This window comes from Filicampus tigris, chromosome 9 (assembly GCF_054856515.1).
Source record: "Filicampus tigris isolate MCC_2025a chromosome 9, RoL_Ftig_1.0, whole genome shotgun sequence".
Taxonomy (NCBI): domain Eukaryota; kingdom Metazoa; phylum Chordata; class Actinopteri; order Syngnathiformes; family Syngnathidae; genus Filicampus; species Filicampus tigris.
This window is the reverse complement of record NC_141225.1, coordinates 25,203,839-25,224,004: the sequence shown is the minus strand read 5'-3', so window position 1 is coordinate 25,224,004 and position 20,166 is coordinate 25,203,839. Positions and strand designations below refer to the sequence as shown.

The 20,166-nt window shown below is 45.6% G+C and overlaps 1 protein-coding gene across 5 annotated transcripts in view; it reads right to left on the bottom strand.

The window, feature by feature from the left end:
• The window catches only part of asip1 (agouti signaling protein 1), a 41,410-nt gene that overhangs the window by 7,758 nt on the left and 13,486 nt on the right, over nucleotides 1-20,166 (bottom strand). For 3 of the 5 annotated variants that reach the window (XR_015088202.1, XM_086041509.1, XM_086041510.1), the window contains 2 exons: nucleotides 1,829-2,019; nucleotides 1,611-1,648 (listed from right to left, as the gene is read on the bottom strand). Coding sequence is in view for 4 of the 5 variants with exons in the window: in XM_086041509.1 (XP_085897635.1) it covers nucleotides 1,611-1,648; nucleotides 1,829-1,997 (207 nt within the window). In the remaining variant the exon portion in view is untranslated. Of the gene's footprint in view, nucleotides 1-421; nucleotides 819-1,610; nucleotides 1,649-1,828; nucleotides 2,020-7,431; nucleotides 7,612-20,166 lie in introns of those variants that run through there. The other 2 variants (XM_086041511.1, XM_086041512.1) reach the window with 2 other exon arrangements.

Here is a 20,166-nt window from a genome sequence, read left to right as displayed (position 1 = left end):
ATATATATATATATATATAAGTTTGTAAACACCTTCCAATTGAATCTCGTCAAAGGCATGAAGAGGTGAAGATATTCATCTCGATACTGCCCAGCTGTGAAGTGGAAGTGGTTGCGGGTGTTCAAATTCATGAAGCTGACTGAGAAATTAGCCAGATGCATCTGCGAACTTTGAAGAACATTCTGTTTTGATCAACTTTTTTTTTCTTGACCACATAATTCCATCAAGATTGATCTCGATGACCTTTGTATTAATCTGCATTCTACAAATGTTTTTTTGTTTTTTTTTCTCTCCTCGGTAGCCTACTGCGTGCGTACACATTAGCGTTGTTTCTCTGTCCAATAAAAGACGAGCCCAAAACAAGGTTAGCAGTCAGTCTTGTGTGCGCGTGCGCGCCAAGCGACAGACATCCAACGTGGAGTTGCATGGACTTTTTATTCACCACTATTTGCTAAATGCCGTCAGAAGCTTTGAGGATGCATGCTAACTTGACGTCGGGCGGCCGCCGTCCGTTCTCCTTTGCGTGCTTTCACGCCGTCCACCGCAGGTGAGCTCAGGAAGTCGGGGAGCGGAGGGGAGGGGCCTCGATCGGGTCAGGTTCGGGCCAGGACGGGGGTGACCGGCGGACGTCCCCCACTCACCCCACCCCCCCCTCAGCATCGAGGGTTTCCCATGCGGCAGTAGCACACGGTCCTGAAGATGCGGCAGTGGCACAAGGCGCAGAAGTCGCAGCACACCTGCCCATCGGATTTGCAGCTGCCCCACAGGGGGACGCAGCCGGCGGGGGGCGGGGGCCGCCGCCTGCGCCCAAGCTTGTTCTGAGGAGCACGTTTTCACGGGCGTCAGAAAGCCACACGTAGCGGTCGATCGCATCTCTCTCTCTCTCTCTTTTTGTTGAACAAGATATAGACAAGATCGTCATCGGGCAATCGCGCTGGATCGCCTCGTTCGGGTGACGCGCTGACGTCAGCGGCGACTGCTTTCGACACAAACCAATGCGGCCCGGCCGGCCGCTTTCGGAGCGGCTTTTTCAACGCGATGGAGCGGTCACTGGAGGTGCCGGAAAAAAAACCCCCTTGAAAATGGGAAAATCAAGACGCCAGCTATCTTTATGAAGTGATTTTTGCGGTTTATTTGGCATGATTTCATTACGTAGGGAAGAGCGAAACAACAATTCGGCAATAACGCAGCAGAGGGACTGAGCAACCTTTTCGAAAGGCATTCCGGAACGGGCGCGCTCATTATTTTCGCAAAGTAAAAGCCGATGTTTGCAAATGTCTTGTTTTCGTCGCACAAAAGTCTGCTTTCGCGAAGCACGACACAAGTCGGAGAATAATTAGCGGCCAGAGGCTGAAATCATCAGATGTGCACAATTTGATGAATTGGATTGATTTTGACACCTCCCGAACAGTTGCGCTTGTGGGCCCGTGCACGCGTGTGACGCTCAACACCGCCTGACGCTCTCTGATCACGCACGCCGCTTTGAAAGCCATGGCAGATGTCACCTGCCATCTCTTTATCCGAATGAGACGAGCCGTAATGGCCGTCAAAGCTAATAATACAAGACGCCATACACACAAACGATCGAATCCCCCAAAATGCTCACATACCTTTTTTGCCTTCTTTTTCCTTCCTGGTTTTGGCAGTTCTGGTGGAGAGAAAAAAAACAAAACACACACAATAATGTCTCCGTTTTGGCGGTTGCGATTGTCATCGTGTTTTGCCATCTCTGAAGTCATCGATTTGCCCGTTGCTGTCGCTACAAGTATTGTTCTAGTCGTGCCTGCGGAATGCACAGTTTTTTGCAAAGGCGAGCGCGGCCACTTGCCGACAATGAGGACGGGCGCGTACAATCCTCCGGCGTCGCCGTCCGGGACGGCGTTGGAGAGGGCCGCCTTGTTGGCGCTCGGCGCGTTGTCGGGCATCATGTGGGCAGTGCCCAGGAAGTAGTTGGAGGCGGCGATCGCAAAGCTGGCCAGAAGCACCGAAGCCCGCATCCTCTTTAGGCTTTTCGCCTCTCTGCGGCAACGCAAAAAACAAAACAACATGGCAGGCAGCGGCAGCAGCAGCAGCAAAAAGTCAGCGGCGTTGTGTGCGCCACCCCCAAAAAAATGAATGGCGGAAATGAACCACGTCCATCAGCGACCATCCGTCAGTCTGGCACAGGAGGACGGACAAAAGTTTGGCTGATGTTTTTGGGAGCGGGTGGGCGGAGCGACCGACGCACTTCTGGCAGACTGACGAATACAATTTGCTTCGGCAGCAAAAAATGACGTAGTGACGAATGACGGGCCGGCAAAATTGAGTAAAACGCCCCCCTCTGTGTATATGTTTCTACATATCATCCTTTTCCTTTCTTTGAATACATTTTGCAGCTTGCACGTGCATCGCGTGCTTTCGGTTGATTCCTGCAGGGAAGCGCGAGCGCTTGTCCAACTTGGTGGCCGCGGAGCTCCTCGGGGCGTGAAAAATCGATGGGCCAAGTCCAAACGAGTTCACGCCGAGCAGCCCGGACGCCGCTCGCTCGGAGGCGGGAAGAAATGGGCCGCGTGTTCTCCGTCGACATCTGCCCGCCACCGCGCCGCCACATCTGACTCGCGCGCTCACGCCACACTTGCGGCGTGCGCGCTAGCGCCCGGCCGGAGGAGAGTCAAGCGCCGCGCGTCGGCCGCACGGAAAGCGGCGCGCCACCTTTGCCAAGTCCGCCGATGATGCGCGCACAGACGGAAAACATGCACACGCGCACACAGTCAACAGCGACGAGCTTTAACGCACACAATTGGCAAGTCTGACGACGCACACGCACGATTGCGAGCCAGCGGATGAGGGCCGATTGTTTTGTCGCCACGTTTACAAGCCATCGTTTGGTCTGGCTGGAGTGTGCAAAGGCCAGGCCAGGCCAGAAAACAAAGCTGTCTCACGACGGTCTAAACCCGGCTCACGTTCCCTATTAGTGGGCGAAGGATCCAAGGCTTGGTGAAATCTGCTTCGCAGGCCAGGCCAGGCCAGGCCTTCATTCCGATAAAGTGTGTGCGTGAAATTGCACACGGGCCAAATTGCTTGCTTGAACGTGGAGCTTCTCTGAGGGCCGCGTAAACGGCTCGTCCTCCGGTGTAGCATTTCACCTCCCGGAACGTGGTTACAATTGGCAGCAGCCCCGCAGCCAGTGAAAAGCGCAATAAAGAACGTCCCATTAAAGTACTCCCCGGACATGTTTTTACAGCGATGAAGGCACTTGTTAGAATAATTGTTCATTGGTTATAAAGCGTTTTTGTTTTTTTAATGTCTTCAAACACACTTGAACGAATCCAAAGCCGTTTCCAAACTTTGATGGAAAGTGAGAGCGAGAGCAATGACAAACACCACAAAGCGCGCATGTGACAGCGGAGCCGTCCGTCCGTCCGTCCTTAACGGTAAACAAATGCCCTTTTTTGCAGACTTCACTCATCGGCTGCCAATGTGCGCCAATCGATAATGGCGCGCTACATAAATCAAGTGACATTGGGTTGGATTTGGGATTGTTCTTGCGAGCAACTGCTGTAAAAAGACTAAACAATCGGCAGCCATTTGGACGATTACTTTGGCCGATGTTTCAACTGGCGTAATCGGCCCATGTCATCGAGCAAACACCATATTCAGATTCCTTTTGCGGAGTACGAATGAAGTAGCAAAAGCCACCACCTGTTTTGATCCATCGGAGGGGGCGGCCATTTTGACCAAACCCAGAAAACAAAACAGGTACCGAATAAAATGCTAATGACCCTTAGTAACAAGGCGGAGACTCCCCCCCCCCCCCCCCCCACCAAAGGTATATTCACAACCGTCGTAAGCCACTGAAACAGAATGCACAGTTTGCACACCACTCATTATAGGAAGCGATTTTTTTGGGTTTTAAGCAAATCAAAATTGCCGAGCATTCGAGTGGCAGTAATACCCTTCCCTAGAACACGGGTCAGCAAAGACATTCATGTCATGTTTCATTCGACATCAGATCCATTTCATATGAAAACCTGCCATGTCCGAATATGCTCCTTGAGCAAATTTTCCACATTGGAGCGGCCGGCCCGCCTGCCTGCGTGCATGCGTGCGTGCGTGCTCATTTTCTGCACCATTAACCAATTTGAAGTGTTGAAAACGGCTCGAGAACAAATCTTTTAGCTGTCTCGCCTCACGCTGCGGCAGCCGTGCAAATGTAGCGGGTTCTTTTGCAACGGGGTGGGGGGGTTGGGGCGCACTTTTAATGTCCCATATGTTTGCTTTTCCTCACAAGGAATGAAGAAAAAAAAAAAAAAGAAGAAAACCCCCAAATAGTGATGAAGTCTGCATTAAAGTGACAAGAAATGACAAAAGCATGAGAAATGTTGAAGGGAATAAGAGAAAACACTCATCATGCTGCTTCTTTCTTTGCAGATCTGAAGAGCCAAAAGAAAACTTTTATCAGAGGTGACTGACACCGCAAGACAATAAGCCAGCGCACGCACGCACGCACCCACACACACACACAGACGGGAGATAAATATGTGTCAAGATCACAGCGCCAAGACGGGCCTGCTTCTCATTTGCAAATCACTTTTAGGCGCTTCAATCACCCTCGAAACCCCCCCCGCCAATAATAAAAGACCCAAACGCACCCGCTTTCCCATTCAATTAGAGATGCTTTTGTTTCCGAGACGCGACTGTCTCCACTTTTGCTCTCTCTCAAACACACACCCGCAAGAAATACACACACATGAACACACGCGCGCACATGCCCCCACACACTTTATACTCACAAACACACACATTACCCACACACTCAAAATAAACACACATGCATGATAGGGATGGATCGATTATTGGCCGATTTTGACGCATATCGGCAGGGGCCTTTTTACTAAATCTGATGGCCGAAAATAAATCAATTTTAAAGTGTGTTGGAATCAAAGAAAGATGTGTGAAAGTTGAGCATTTCTGTCATTTTGGAAAACATCGTTGACTGTAGAAAACCATATGGAGCTTTTGTTTCCATTTTCATTGAGCTTTTCAAGACATGCTGACAACCCGTGATGCTCGCCGCTGAACTTCTTGTTACAATTTGACCACAAAGAGGGATAGAAATATAAGAGGAAGACAAATATTGTCCAAAATTTATAGTAATATTAAAAAAAAAAAAAAGTCTCTCTTGAATACTTGCACACGCTCTCACAAGAAACACGCAATTACACATGAACGCACTCACACACACAAAAACAAACACAGACGCAGATATAGATTACAAATAAATACATTGACACACACACACACAAACGTTCACAAAGTCCGACACCCATGCATACACACACACACAAATAAGGGCACAAAACACAAACACACACGACGCTTTTAAAAACTTTTTTTTTTTTTGATCAATTATCAAACATTTCTCCAACATTGTTTTCAGGTTGTCATTATGGGAGGGACATTTTGTGTTTTTAGGGGGAAAATGAATTTATTCCATGCCTTGAAATGTAACAAAATTAGGGAAAAACGTCTAAATGCATTGTATCAACTTGTGATCTTTTTTTTTAAAAGAAATTGACAAAAATCTCCCCAAAACCTTTTTCAAGTTGTCGTTAGGGCACATTTCCTGTTGAATTTTTAGAGGGGGGGGATTCATTTATTCCACTTTGGAATAAAGGCTGCTAGATGGAAAATTCGGAACAAGTGACGTGCTGTTTAAAAAAAACAAAACAAAACAATCTGCTTGCCATTTCTGAATTTTAAAAATATTTTTCGTAAATTGACAAAAATGTCTCCAAAGCATTCTTCGCGTCATTATTATGGGGCACATTTTGTGTGGATTTTTTGGGGCAAAAAAATGAAGACATTGTGCTTCGGAATAAGGCGGAGGTGACAAAAGGTCTTTTTTGGGGGGGCGGTAAACAGATCCCGGGTCCCACATGTTGTGCTTCCCGATGATACGCCTGTCCCCATCCCCAAAACAATACAGATAAATAAATAAAAGCCCAATGTGGTGAAAATCCAACTGTGACACATTGATGGTTTGTTTTCCCAATCCAACTGAGCACTTGTTATTTTCTCAGATGGGAACAAAAGATAGCCGGCATATTTTTCCCAACCTCCGGGGATGTTTTCCGCTCAAAGCTTTTTGATTGCTGTCAAAAAGCAAACGCATCCCTCATTATCCTTTTTTGGGGGAAGGAAAAGCAACACAGAGAAACGTTTGGGGACTTTGACAAATGCTGGATCAGTGACTCGTGTTTTTGGGGGGCAAATGCAAGAAAGGCCATTCCCTTTTGTTGTTGCAAGCGTCAACCCAATTTCAGCGAGTTGGGCTTCAAAGCGGCACGTGCTCCGGCTGTGTTCCATGGTGTCCACCGCGCCATCGAGTGGCTGCGCTTTGCAGAGCCGGCCGGGCATCGGGCCTAGCCGACGGACCGGTCCGTCTATGACGGACGCCCATTTTGGCGGCGATAAAGGGGAGACGGGAAATTTTGGGGAAAAAACCCCCCCCAAAAAAACGCATTAAGCAGAAGCAGAAGTGGATTTTGGCCCGTCTACGTAATCGTCTATAACCTGACTTTGCTGATTAATGTTTGGCTTGATGCAGGAACGTTTGCTGCTCGCTTCGTGTATTTGACATCAGGCATGTTTTTGCTCAGCTAATAGCGTGCCGCATGCCGGCAGGGTCACACCGTAGGCTCTTGACAATAATAGACGCGCGCTGGCAGACGAGTGCTGCTTGTATTCTGCCCGTTTATCCCCGAAGGAAAAAGATGGCGAGTAAAGAAAAAAAAAAAAAGGCTGCCGCTGCTGCGGAGCTTGCGGAAACAACTCCAGACGCTACCGCCGTCCGCATATGAAGGATGTCTTCTTGTCTATTTCTTTCCCGAAGCCGACAACTCAGAGGGATAAATGTGAACGATGGGTCAACTTGTGCGGACGTTCAAATTTAACGCCAGCAAGGCGAAGAAGCCTTTTACCTTCATATGTTGGGGTTCCGGCCAGATGGTGTGACAGATGACAATCCGACCCATCCCTTGCTTTTTCTTTCTGTTTTTTGGGCATGTGCATGTGAGGCTGCGGAAAGCCCTTTGGGCAGAGTGATGTCGATGCACAAAATAAGCGCAAGATAGTGCGCTATCTGTTCGAATATGTTTTGGATTTTTTGGGAGGGGCTGAGACAGATAGACGGTTCAAAATTTAGTGTGGCCCTCGGGGGCTACCACGTTGGTGCCCTGAGGGAAACCTCCCGTGGCAAACCTGATGATGATGATGATGATGATGATGATGACGACGACTCCCCCCACTGCCCGTCACTGACTGGCAATTATTGCTAAAACTAATGCAAGAGTAAATATAATTCTAACTCTAATAATAATAATCATCATCCTAATGTGGGACCAGATGGGATGATGTTCAAGTTAAAGCCGCCGCAAGCGCAGGAATTACCAGCAAGCCTGGATCTCATCAAGCGCCTCTTCTCAACTTGCGCTCGCAGGGGGTGCGCGCAAAATCACTTGCAAGAAACGAAAGAGGAAAACAAAAAGTTCTTACTTACAATACATTTGGGGACCCCACCTTCTGACATTAGCATAGCCGATCACGCCACTTTCACTGACTTTGGCTTCTTTAATCTTTTCCCAGAGGTCAAAAATAAAAAAGGTGAACATTTCATTTTTTTCTTGCAACCTCCTGTAAAAAAAAACATTTGTTCAGAACCTGGAACATCACATAAATCATCCCAGTCCCAGCAGGAATAAAGGGGGGGCCGTTTTTGGAGAATGACATAAATCAAGTCCTTTTCTTTTTTTTTTATCTCTTTTTTGGGACAATACTACCCTAGTTAGAGAATTAAAGCCTTTTTTTCCTGAATAAAAGACAGCATATTATGAAAACAAAGTAGCATTTTATTCAGTTCACTTGTTAAATGAAGTATCACTCTACTTTCTATCGGAAAAATTCAAACTTCATTCTTTTCAGTTTATGACTTTTAATCCTATCTTTGTCCTCGTAAAGATTGAAAATGTCTTTCTCATAAAAAAGACATTTTTGTCAATGCAGAATGTATTGTTTGTTATTGTAACATGACCATTTTTCTTCAAAATAGGCAACTTTTGAATTTCTGTGACATTTTTCAATACTCTTGACTTTATTTTGAAGAAAAATCGGACTTTATTCTTTTGAGATTACGACTTTTATTCTGACAAAATGCATCTTTTTGATTGCGAGTTTTTTTTTTCTGAAAAAAAAAAAAAAGATGACAACTTTCTGTCAAGAAACAATCATTACAATTTGGTTTCTTGAAAATGAATTGGCATTTGAGAAAATTCAGATTAATTTTGGAAAACATGACTTTATTCTGGTAACATTACAACTTTGTATTCTGACCAACACATCTGTGTGTTTGGAAAAAAAGAATAACATTTTATTCTCAGAGCAACATTTTTGAAGGGGGGGGGGGAAAAAAGGACAAATTTGTTTTCATATAGTCAATAGTCAACGGTATAATTGCCATGGTATTTAGGTTATTATAAACAACGCTACAATATATCTAATTATGGGGAAACATTTCTTTCCGGACCTCCTAAAAGCCCTGGTCTAAAGTGGGGGGGGAGGAGGAGGAGGTTGGGGTCTTCAGAGGCCTATTTATTTCCAGATTATCCCCTCGACGGTGCAAAAGCGGCGTAAAGCTCAAAGGTTGACGTTTGGCCAATCAAGTTTTGAAAGACGCGCGTGGCAATTTTCTTCCTGCAAAAGGCCATTTTGTGCTCATTCCTTTCTCGCTAACGCGATTTCCATGGAAATGACTTCCATATGATGTCAACGCGATGATGAACGTGATGGACCACATGAGGCGTATAGAACACAAAGTATGACCTCCAAACGTCGCATTAGGGATCAATAGGATGCATAAGGCACACCAGAGCTCCATTAAATCGGACGTCCCATGTCGATATGGTGTAGTATCAAAGAGTTAGGGACGTGTCAGAGATGATTTGCTAAAACAAATGTGTAAAGAGGATCCATTCAAAGCGCAGAGAACATTAAATATGACAATGATGTCAATGTGGTGCGTTAGTGCTAAACAAAATGCAAATGACGTGAAACAGGGTGTAAAAATGCTGTTCGGTCCCATGACAAATGGCTCCGTTCCCAGATGAAATATCGAAAGGGCTTATGGTACATTCAAGCTCGATGGAACATTCCAATGAAAGCCTCCGCATGCTATCCTCACAAGGATCCCAACTGTGCTAAGCAGTCGGTCAATTTGCTGCATTCCACCGAACATGAAATATGATGGAAAGATCATGGCGATGGAAAAGCGTACACATACAAATGTTGCAAGTGTGATATGCGACAACAAAGGATTCCCAGTGGAAAGGACGTCAACGTGGTGCGCTCCAGGTGTACGCCCACAGTAGAAAAAGTGACAAATACGCTATGAGGCGGGAGGGTGCATTGGAAATGATGCAAAATGGCACATCGGCTGCATACGCCGTTCAATATGCTACACTGAAAATACATGCAAATGTACAAGTGCTGCGTGACAAAATCCACTGCTTTCCTTAACGAGGAATTATTAACAGCACGCAGTCATTAGTGTCACAGATATTTTGCAAATAAGCTCAATGGTGTGTGGAGCATTCAAGGTAATTCAAATATTAGGCAACATGTGATGCGCAAAATATTGGATGAATTATGATGGCACGCGACTTCAAATCTGGCACTTTAAAATCGCTACTCGATTACTGCTCTCGTATGACAAAGGTGGTCAACGCGAAATGTTCTGCACAACGTGGTGGACGACGCGAACAAGACGTTAGAACAGTAAATGGGCCGCAAATTCCAGCAGTGTCAAGTCGGCACACGAGAATCGTACGGATGACTGCAAGTAAACGTTGCGTAAAAGAGCCGTCAAACATCAAATCCGACGTCGAGATGCTTTGTGAGAAGGCGACAGAACGCAACATGCAAATGTGCTCAATCTTGTGCACTCCACACACACACGCACACGCACGCACACACACACACACACACACACAACAAATGCTGTGTCGAATTTACTCCATTTTAATTCACCGGCCGGTTGCATACAAAAAAAAAATCTTCTTCATTTTTGCAGTAGATGGTACAGAAACGTACACACGCGAGAGTCACCGAGCCACAAATTCCATTTCATTGCGCCGAGAGGATACACAGCATTTGTAGTCAGGTACCACATCCACATGAGAAAAATGACAGCACATAAAAGCAATATGTATTTTCTTCCCATCTAATAATGGGTCATAAAATAAAACTATCGCACATGAAGTCACCACCGCAGCAATTTTATTGCGCAAATGTATAGGAGACATGTTGAAATAATTACGTTGGATAGCATTAGCAATGATTGTAATTGTTACAATCTGATGTGAAGAAGCACAACTTCATTTCTTCAGAACACACACACACACACACACACACCTTATGAACTACATGTGCATATCATGAGATTATTTCATACTGAGTAGTCCAACTATTAAAATAAAATTATCACTTGAATTAATTTGTTTTGTCTTTATTTAAAAAAAAAAAAAAGGTTTTGAAAAACAAAAGCAACAATAAGCAGGAGACGAAAACAACAGTTTCTATCATTTTTTAAATTTCCTAATATTACCTTTTTTTTTTCACTAATCAAAACAAAGCAAAAAAAAAAAAACCTTGCCGAAACAAAAGCACCGACGCAGAGTTTGTTGCGTGCAGAGTTGAAAATGGATCCAGTGCTTTTTAAAGCCACATAAATCACCTTTAGCTTGTCGTTTTATTTACGACTAACAATATTTGATTATAACTCCCAACTGGCTTACATTTTGAAAAACAAATCACATCATAGAGAATGAAACATCAGGTTTTGACAAACTTGAATTTCCTTTTTTTTAATTTCCTTTTTTATTTCCTTTTTTGGGGGGCTCTTCCTTCTATTTGGATGTGCTGGAATCTGCAGTCGGGAATTATTTGAATGTTAGCTTTTCATCAATTAAAAAAAAATGCAGGTTTTTTTTGGGGGGGGGGGGGGGTCAAAGCTTGAATTTGGAATTAAAGTGAAGTTTCATATCAAACTGGGTGTCAATTGAGGAAGCGCCCTGAGGATCGGCGCGTTCGCCTGCGTCGCGCCGTGCGCGTCTCTGCGGCAGACAAAGGAGCTTGCAACAATCGGGCCGCTGTAAACAGTTGCAACCGGCCGCCAGAGGAGCCCCGACGCTAATGGAACTTGTCGTCTTAATCTCAAGGGAGCTTGCAACATTCCGGCCGCCGTCAACGTTTGCAGATGGCGAGCCGCAAAGGTGCCAGGAGAGCCAGAACTTGTCGCAAAACGGAGAGAAAGCCGCTCAACGCGTCCGCCGCGTGTCATCAGTTGCAGCCGCGCAGCCCTAAAGGTGCCGAAAGAGACGGAAACTTCCCGGAAGCTGCCAGAGGAGGCTGAACTCTGCCGGAGCTTCCACCAAACCGAAAACCGAGCCATTAGAATGTCGGCGCACTGCCGCCGGAGAAAAAAAAACGTCTTATTAGAGCTCGCAACCAAGAAGCAGTTGTCAACATTTGAGCTGGGGGAGCCCTAAGGTGTCAGAGGAGCCCCAAACTCTGCCTTGGCAGCAAGAACCTCAAAAATCTCTAAAGGGCATTCGACCGCTGTCAACATTTCATCAGGCAACGGGAAAAGTGCCGGAGGAGCCCCAAAGCTTCTCAGAGAACTGAGAGAAAACCTCTCCAAAAAACCTGAAACCCTCGAGAGGCTTTCAGCAGGCAGTGGCAACTTCTCAAGTGACCTTTCAAAGGATCTGGCAGCTGACAAAACATTTTAGCCGGGGTCGCCAGAAGGGTGCACCCTCCTGGGAGAATTCAATGTTTCCGAGCCGCAAAGGAGCCGTAACACTGCCGGAGCAACAATCGAAACAATCCAGCAGCTCTCAGCATTTCCTGCCGGGGGGGAGCCGTAAAGTGCCACAAGTTGGCGCCGAAGGAGCTGTCACGGTGCCCGAGGAACGTCCGACGACGCAGCGAGAAAAGCTCTCAAAAGAAATGATCTCGTCATCGTTTTGTCTTGTCAGCGGGGGATCCGTAACGGTGAGGCAAAGTCAAACTCTACCAAAGAGGCCAGAACACTGAACACCGGAGGAGGAGGAGGAGGAGGAACGTCTCGCACAATGGAGAGAAAACCTTCCAAGAGGTGCCAGAATGCCGCCGGATCACATGGAACTCCACCAGAGGAGTCAGAACCTTGCCGCAGGAGAAGGAATGCTGCCGGGACGTCTCACAAAGCCGAGTACGTTTCTGCCCCAAAACAGACACTTTTTGGGTGGCGAATGTGCCAGAACCCTGCCAAAGGAGCCAGAACTTTGCTGGAAATGTGCGCAAAATAGAGGGAAACCCCTAAGAAGGAGCTCGAAATAACCTGGCGGAGGGTTTGAGTCGAGGCGCAAGGTGGCGCAACTCTGCCAGGACTTGTTGCAAAACTAAGAGAAAAGCTCTCAAAGTACCTTGAAAGGATCCTGTCAGTGTTTGCGGCAGGGGAGCCATAAAAGTGCAAGAGCAATGCCGGAGGAGCCGGAGCTTCTCACAAGATGAAGAGAAAATCTCAGAAAGAAGCTCGAAACAATCCGCCAGCTGTCAACGCTTGCCGCCAGGGAGCCGTAAAAGTGTGGGAATTTGGCGCAGGAGCTGCCGGAACTTTGTGCAAAACGGAGAGAAAAGCTCTCCGTAAAGGTGCCAGCCAGCGCAACAGTGCCGGAACGTCTGTCCAAAGCGTCGGGCGGGCGTGCTCTCCGCCCAACGGTCACGTTTCGTCCATTTGGCAGAAGTGCTTCCATCGGTGGCGTTGGGTCGTTGACGCATACAAGGAGACCAGATGGACCTCACCTGACTGGCGCTGTCTTTTGAAGCGGTGGCGGCCAAAGTCCCGGTTGCAGCTCCCGCTCTTCTGGTGGCTGGGTTGCTCACGTCCGTCCTGGCCAACTGGTTCCCCGAATGTCCCGCCGGCCGACCCTCCCATTCCGCTTTTTATCCGAGCTCAGGCAGCGGCCGCTACCTTCGCCTCGCAGCTGACAATCTGCTGGGAAGATTTGGAGCCGGCGGTGCGGGGGTGGGCTGCGCACCCAGGGTTGCTCGGGGTGGGGGGCGGGATGGAGCCCGGCGGATGGGGGCGTGGGTGGAAAGGGAAAAGTATGCAGACCGCAGATGGGACCACGCTGTTAACAGGGCAACAACACGCCACACTGACACGCCGCCTTTCGGCCCCTCGTCTGGCGGTTTATTGACACGACACGAAAGCCGCCGCTTACGTGCCACTTCCGTGACTCGACATGACATTAGCATGACATGACATTAGCGCCACCGTTGATGGGGCTCTGGGCGCCCGCTCCCCACAGCCTTGACGTGACGCCCGTGACAAGAACTCCGGCCGCGGTTACACAAACACGCATCGTAGAAGGCTGCAAAGACGTTTTCCAATCCGTCAAAGGTCCATTGATTCACATGCGACTGTCAGATTTCAAGCCCAGTGTCCTTTTCATTCAAGACAACGACAAAATTAGGCACTAAGACCAAATGTCAGCACAAGCAAGGCAGATTTGCTCACTTTGGGCCATTTTCCCTTTTTTGTTCCTTCCTCAAGCGTTTCAGTCTAAGGCTAGGGGGGTGGGGGGGGGGGGGGGGTTAATCGAGGGCCATTGCTGTCTTCCAGTTATGCTGCAGCAATTTTGTACTGATTGTTCAAAATGGGAACCAGGCTGGTGTCTTGAGACGCAACTTTCATTTGTAGTATGAGCTCACTCGGATCTCAGAATGAAACGAACGAATGGAGGGGCCGCTGCGAGTGCGCGGCGCCGGCCGGTCACTCGCCAACTTTGTGCCAGTGAAGCCGACAAAGTCTGTTGGAGAAAGAGCGAACGTTTGGATCCGGCCTTTCCAGAGCGCCGACGACGTGACATTGAATACATTGCTTGTAGGACCTTTTGGTGCACCGGAACCTCAGAAAGTCCGCCGCAATCCATTCCTCAAGTTAACCATTTACATCGACTGGAAATCATATCAATACAAACGGTACTGTAATCACAATGAATTTGAATGATAAGTAGAAGAATACCACAGGGCTGCCTTGAGATTAAAAGTACTTCAAGTATTCAAGTATGTGGTAAACTGACCTCATTATCTTGACCTTGAAAATAAACCATCAATGTTGGCTTAAAACATTGGGTTCAGATGCAAGCCATGTTGGAATGAAGTCATTCCAAATGATTTTTTTTTTCTATTAAATCCTCTCAAATCATCCTTCCCCATGGGAAGGAAGGAAAATGCAATCAATTCATTTTCACTATTTGCCGTTAGGTCCAGTATAATGAATAGTGTAACAATAACAATAATGGCAATCATGATGATCGTTTATTCACCATTTTAGGCTTTTCCAATAACCAGTGATAACATTTCACGAGGTTACTGTTGCCATTTGACAAAATGTGAACATTAATCATAGTAACGACTAACATTATCATTCCGACCGACGGTCACAGAGCGCGAAAAAGAACGTCAATTGTGGACGGACGCATAGAGGAGGACAAGTTAAGCTTCCGCTGTCACCATGTGACAAATGCTTGGATTAGTTGTGTTGGGCAGGGGGGGGCGGGAGAGAATGGGAGTGCTTTCCAGGAAGTGATTGCAACAATGGCCGCTTTCACAATTCCCGAGATCAATCCAGATGAATAAATGAATACATAATTAACACCAAAAATAAATAGAAAGTGACATCTCGCCTTCAACCAATTGTTACTTTTGAAGCAGCAAGGCGTGCAAAAAGACTGAGCACTAAACCACACGTCACTAATCACAGCGCCTTCTCCAAACGAGAGAGTGACACAGGAGTGCATTTTCACTCCCGTCCCATCCCGACTCCCACAGAAAAAAATCCCATCGCCTCACAGGCCCGGACCGTAGAGAAAAATAATAATAATAATAATAATAATAACAATGCTGTCCCATCCCGATGAAAACAACTCCCATGCACTTTGCATTTCGGAGGTCGGCTACATTCAAAACGACTGTCCAACCTTTTTTTTTTTCCCCCTACCGAATAATCCTGCTCCCGTCTGATGATACTAACAATAATAATAATAATAATAATAATAATAATTGAAGGACAATAACATAACATTAACATAATGTAATTATAGTAATATATGTTGTGATATTCATGAATGAAGGGTTAGGTTAAGGTTCAGCAACAGGCGGATATATTTTTTTTTTTCTGAAATGTTAGCTATAAATGACTTTGTACAACGCATGGTCAAATGTGCATTGCGCAAGCTTTGAAAGGACAAACTTCAAGTGGATGTCAACCCCAAAAATTCTTTGCCATTCTAATCAATATTGCGTTTGTGGAAAATGAGTGAAGCATGAAAATCCACCCGCTTTCCGCCATCTTAGCGGGCGGCCATTTTGTCACTTCTGTTTTCTGAAGGTGAGCCGTGATTGGTTGTTACCTGAGCAACTGTGATGTCCCCCGCCCCCCGAGATGGACAAAAACAGGTGGATTTTGCTGCTTAATTAGTATTCCGTAAACACAATATTAATCAGAATACCAAGTTTAAACTAGTGGGGCTGCATAGGACATATTATTGAAAAGGACATTTTGGAGTTTGGAGGACAATTAATGTCCCCGCGTGACCAATCACTAAAGCCCATTAAGAAAGCACGTTCTCAGTTTTTTGGCAGCTTCTTCTTTGTCGGCTGGTGTTCCACAGGGTACAATTTTAGGGCCCCTTCTGTTTTCATCGTATGTGATGTCCCTGGGTTCCATCTTAAGAAAGTATGGTATTTCTTTCCACTGCTAGGCAGATGACAGACAGATCTCCTGTGTTTTTGTAATCTAATCTAAATTTGTTGATCTTGCCGTTTTTAATTAACCAACACAAACCTTTCTGCGTTGGTTGTTGAAGTGTTAACGGCACTTTGTGTGTCGTAACACAGAGCGGACTCACTGAAGCGTGCGTGATGAGTGAAATTTTGAAGCTTTTGTTTTTAATTGAAGTCTGTGCCGCTCCCAAAATATGTCTGAACATGACAGCAAAGCTTGGGGACTGGATGATATCATGTAAGATTGAATTTCTGGCTGTTACCAAGTGGTTAAGAGTGTGGCTCTCCGATCTAACTGTCCCAGGTTTGTTGGCGCAGATTGACGCTTGGTCACGGATCGTTGACAGCGTGGAATGAAGGCGATGTTCCACATGTTGGCGATGGCCAACATCAATGTGATTACTTTCAGAGTTTGACAGCAATGCGCTGTCATCAAACAACTCACTGGGGCCCTTTGTCAATAACAAAGTGCTAATTTTTCTCCGAAACATCAACAGGCTAAGAATAGAATTGGAATTTGGTGGCAGTTAAGCGCCAGGCTGCCAGGATCAAAATGAAACCGAAGATGGGCTTGGATTCTCTCCGATGGGCGCAAAGATCTTCATTTGCATTTCAAGGACAAACAATTTGCTACGATACTTCAGTCCATTTTCCAGTTGGCTGAACTGAGTATTTATTTTTAGGGAGTAGGAGGCGAGCGAATGCCATTGCGAATCATTCACTCGTTTCCTACTGCTAAATCACAATACAGAAGTGCCTCCAGATGCGAGTGTTCCCGACTTGCGTTTCAAATTACGAGCTGTCGTTTGGGAATTTTTTTGGTGGCGACACAAGCGCATTGTGGTGACCTCAACTCACTCGACACTAAGCAGAAGTGAACAATTCTTCAAAAAAGAGGCTTCAAGCTGCCACATTATGTCTGCTAGCTAACACATAGTGGGGAACGCCATTGCTAACGAAAAGATTCTACGTAGCGGCGTTATAATGCTGGAACCCATTTCGGCCGGGAGCGCTGTTGCGTCTTCCTACCTTTTTTTTTTAACCAATTCTCGGTCTCTAAACCAATGAAATTCATCAGAATATACACCCGACGGTGTCGCGAGCCCTCGGAAGATGTCCGGAATTTTTTCGGGCAGTAATGCCGGCCGGACGCAGATGATCGCTGGCAGCTCTGAAATAAGTGACGGCAGTGATACAGACGACGGGCTTGAGCACTTTGAAGCAGTGGAACCAGTCGATCGTGATGTACGGTTAAGACGCATGTTTGGAGACAACGACGATGTGGACCAGGATTTGGTAATTATGGTATGGTTTTATGGTCATTACCACTCGAATCGCTGAGGTTACTTAAACTGCGCCCCAGGTAGAAAAAAATTGAAGGTAAATGTCCTCGCAGATTTTTACAGAAGAACTCTGGACGTTAGTGAAAGCGATATTTGCAGTGACCAGACCCAATGCACTCCAGCTCGGGCAAAGATGTCAAGGTGAAAGTCAAAGTGCCTTTCTTGCGCTGACTTTATTTTTGTATTTTTGACTGAAAAAGTAAGGGCACTCAAAAAATTGTTACAGTCATCACTTGAGTGAAGTTCATTGATTTTTAGAAAAAAATAAAAATACATATATATATATATATATATATATATATATATATATATATATATATATATATATATATATATATATATATTGAAGGTTTATATGAATAAACTCAGGCCTGTGTGAAAGCCACGTGTCTAAGCTGTCAAATTCTTTGGGAATGATGTTTCTATCTGCTACAGGGGCCGAGACATCAATTATGTTGTTGGTGTTGAATTTCCGTGAACACTTTCAGAGGGTGATTCTAAAGTTGCCCTTAGGCTTTAGAGAGATGTTTTTCCAGGCGCTTTAGGCCTTTAGGGGCTAAGCGGCGTCTATTTCAACACAAACAGTCACATCAGCACACATAATCACAGACACACATTCTTCATCCTCTGCAAAAACTGACTTGCGGTATTTTACTGCACTTTAATGAGTGTACGGTTGAAAGGACCGTATCTCGCCGGGCGGGGAATGCTTACAAACGTAGCACATTTCGGGTTTCGGCAGAGTTCATAAAAGGTTACAAACATGTCCGCAAACAATTTTCAGTGTTGCAAACACTTTTTCTTGGTTTGGGAACATGACAGCACAGGATCATAAGCACTTTACTAGAGGAGTGAGGTCAGCTGGAAAAGAAGAAGAAAAAAAATAAATCAGTGGCTCCACACTCCCTGAGATTCAGGGCAATAAAGTGAACTGAACCTCTTGTCCAATTCATTGCTTTGCTCACAGCCTTTGCAAAAGAGTCGTAAGCGTTTGTAAGACGTGTCGCCCAAAATTCTTTTTTATCGGCCAGTGCTGGAGACCACAATGAGCATGGTTCCAATATATGTCCAACCATTCGTGCGTAGCATTCGCTCGTTGCCATCATCATTTTTGTTCAATTTTATGAGTTACGCATAATTCATTTCCTGATCATTAAAATCCATCTTTGATGATGGGCAGCAGAAAGCTGAACGCTGGGGAAAGTCTGCCCACCTTTTCATTGGGTTGGCCCCTAGTAGTCATCAATAATTTCCATTCGTCTTTGGCAAACACATTGCCAAACCTTTGTGCGAATGATGCTAATTGTCTCGTAGCATCGTTAGAGGCGACCCCCTGATTTTCACCAGCATTTGTCAGGAAAGTTGGCGAATCCGACATCCGCAAGCATTCACAACTCAGTGAGATACCAGCTTTAGAACTTTTTTCACGTATGTGAACTTCAGTTTGGATTTTTATGACCGCGTATGCTCCTTAAATTTGAAAACATATCGGTACTTTCTACTCCTTACTTTATCAAAACTAAAATAGCACCACTACTTTTTTTTGGGACTTCCTTCGAGACGTAGAAACAAAAGAAATGAAGTCGACTAAAGTTGAGATCTTGGGGTCTTATAAGGTAGAACTGGAACTGGGAAGCATTAATGACCTTGTCAAAATAAATTTGGAGGCGCATCATATTCCCCATATATGCTATTATTCAAGGGTATTGTTGAAGTTTTCGATTCCAAGAATCATTTGTGGCCAATGTGTTGTCTTGTGCCAGACTACAACCACTAATTTATGGGATTCAAAAGTTCTCCATCTAATCTAACATAATAAAAAACACACTGGTAAGGTGCAGCTTTTCACTTATCATCAACCAACTCTGCATTTTTTCAGTTATTTCCCACCGTTAGCAAAGCTACAAGGACACGTTGTTTTTGACAGCATAAAAGCCCATGTTTAAAACTCTGTCAAGTTCATTCAGAAGTTTGTTTAGAAATACACTACACACACCGGAGTTCCAATGAAGTCGGGCCGTTGTGTCAAACATACATAAATGCAGTGATCCGCAAATGCTTTTCAAGCAATATTCGGTTGAATACACAACATTTAATGTTCAAACTCGTGAACCTTATTGTTTGGGATAGGGGCAAGAAGAGACTGGGACGGTTGAGGAATGCTCCCAAAACACACGTTTGGAATATTCCACAGGTGAAGGGGTTAATGGGAAACAAGTGAGGGGCAGGACTGTGGTGGGCTCAGTCTTTCACAAGCAAGGATGGGCTTCGCCACTTTGGGAACAAGTGCAGGAGCAAATAGTCCAACAGTTGAAGAACCTTTCTCAAATTTTAACTGGAAGTGATTTGGGCGATTTCCTCATCTACGGCTCATAATATCATCAAAAGATTCAGAGAAATCTCTCCACGTAGGAAGCACGGCCAAAGACCTACACTGGTTGCCCGTGCCCTTTGACCTTTAGAGCGCCGTATTGTTGCGGCATGGGAAAACCCTCACCATGGATCAGCCACCGGAGGCTTTAAGCAGCTACATTTTTGCAGCTCAAACATTGTTATGCGTCGGCATCAGAAAGACGCGAGACAAATTGGCATCCGTGTTTTCAAGTGGGAGCAGTGCTATTTGACGGACAGTTGACGGCTGCGTGCTTTCAGTCCACTCAGAGATGGAGAGACAAGGGCTTGATTTGTCATGATCCTGATACGTCACTCAAAAGGAACATATTAACAACCACAAGGACCACAAAGCGCACAAGCAAGAATGAGCGATAAAACGGTTTCAACCAAGGGAGCACTAGACAGTGTGCGGAAACCACAATGAAGAAAATAAAACAACAGTTATTTACAAAGGTGTTGACGCAAAAAACCCAGACAGAAACCAGGACAAACCAAAATAGATGGAAAAAGACAAACAAACAAACTAAGCAGCCAACACTTAAAAAGGTCCAATACAAAAGTT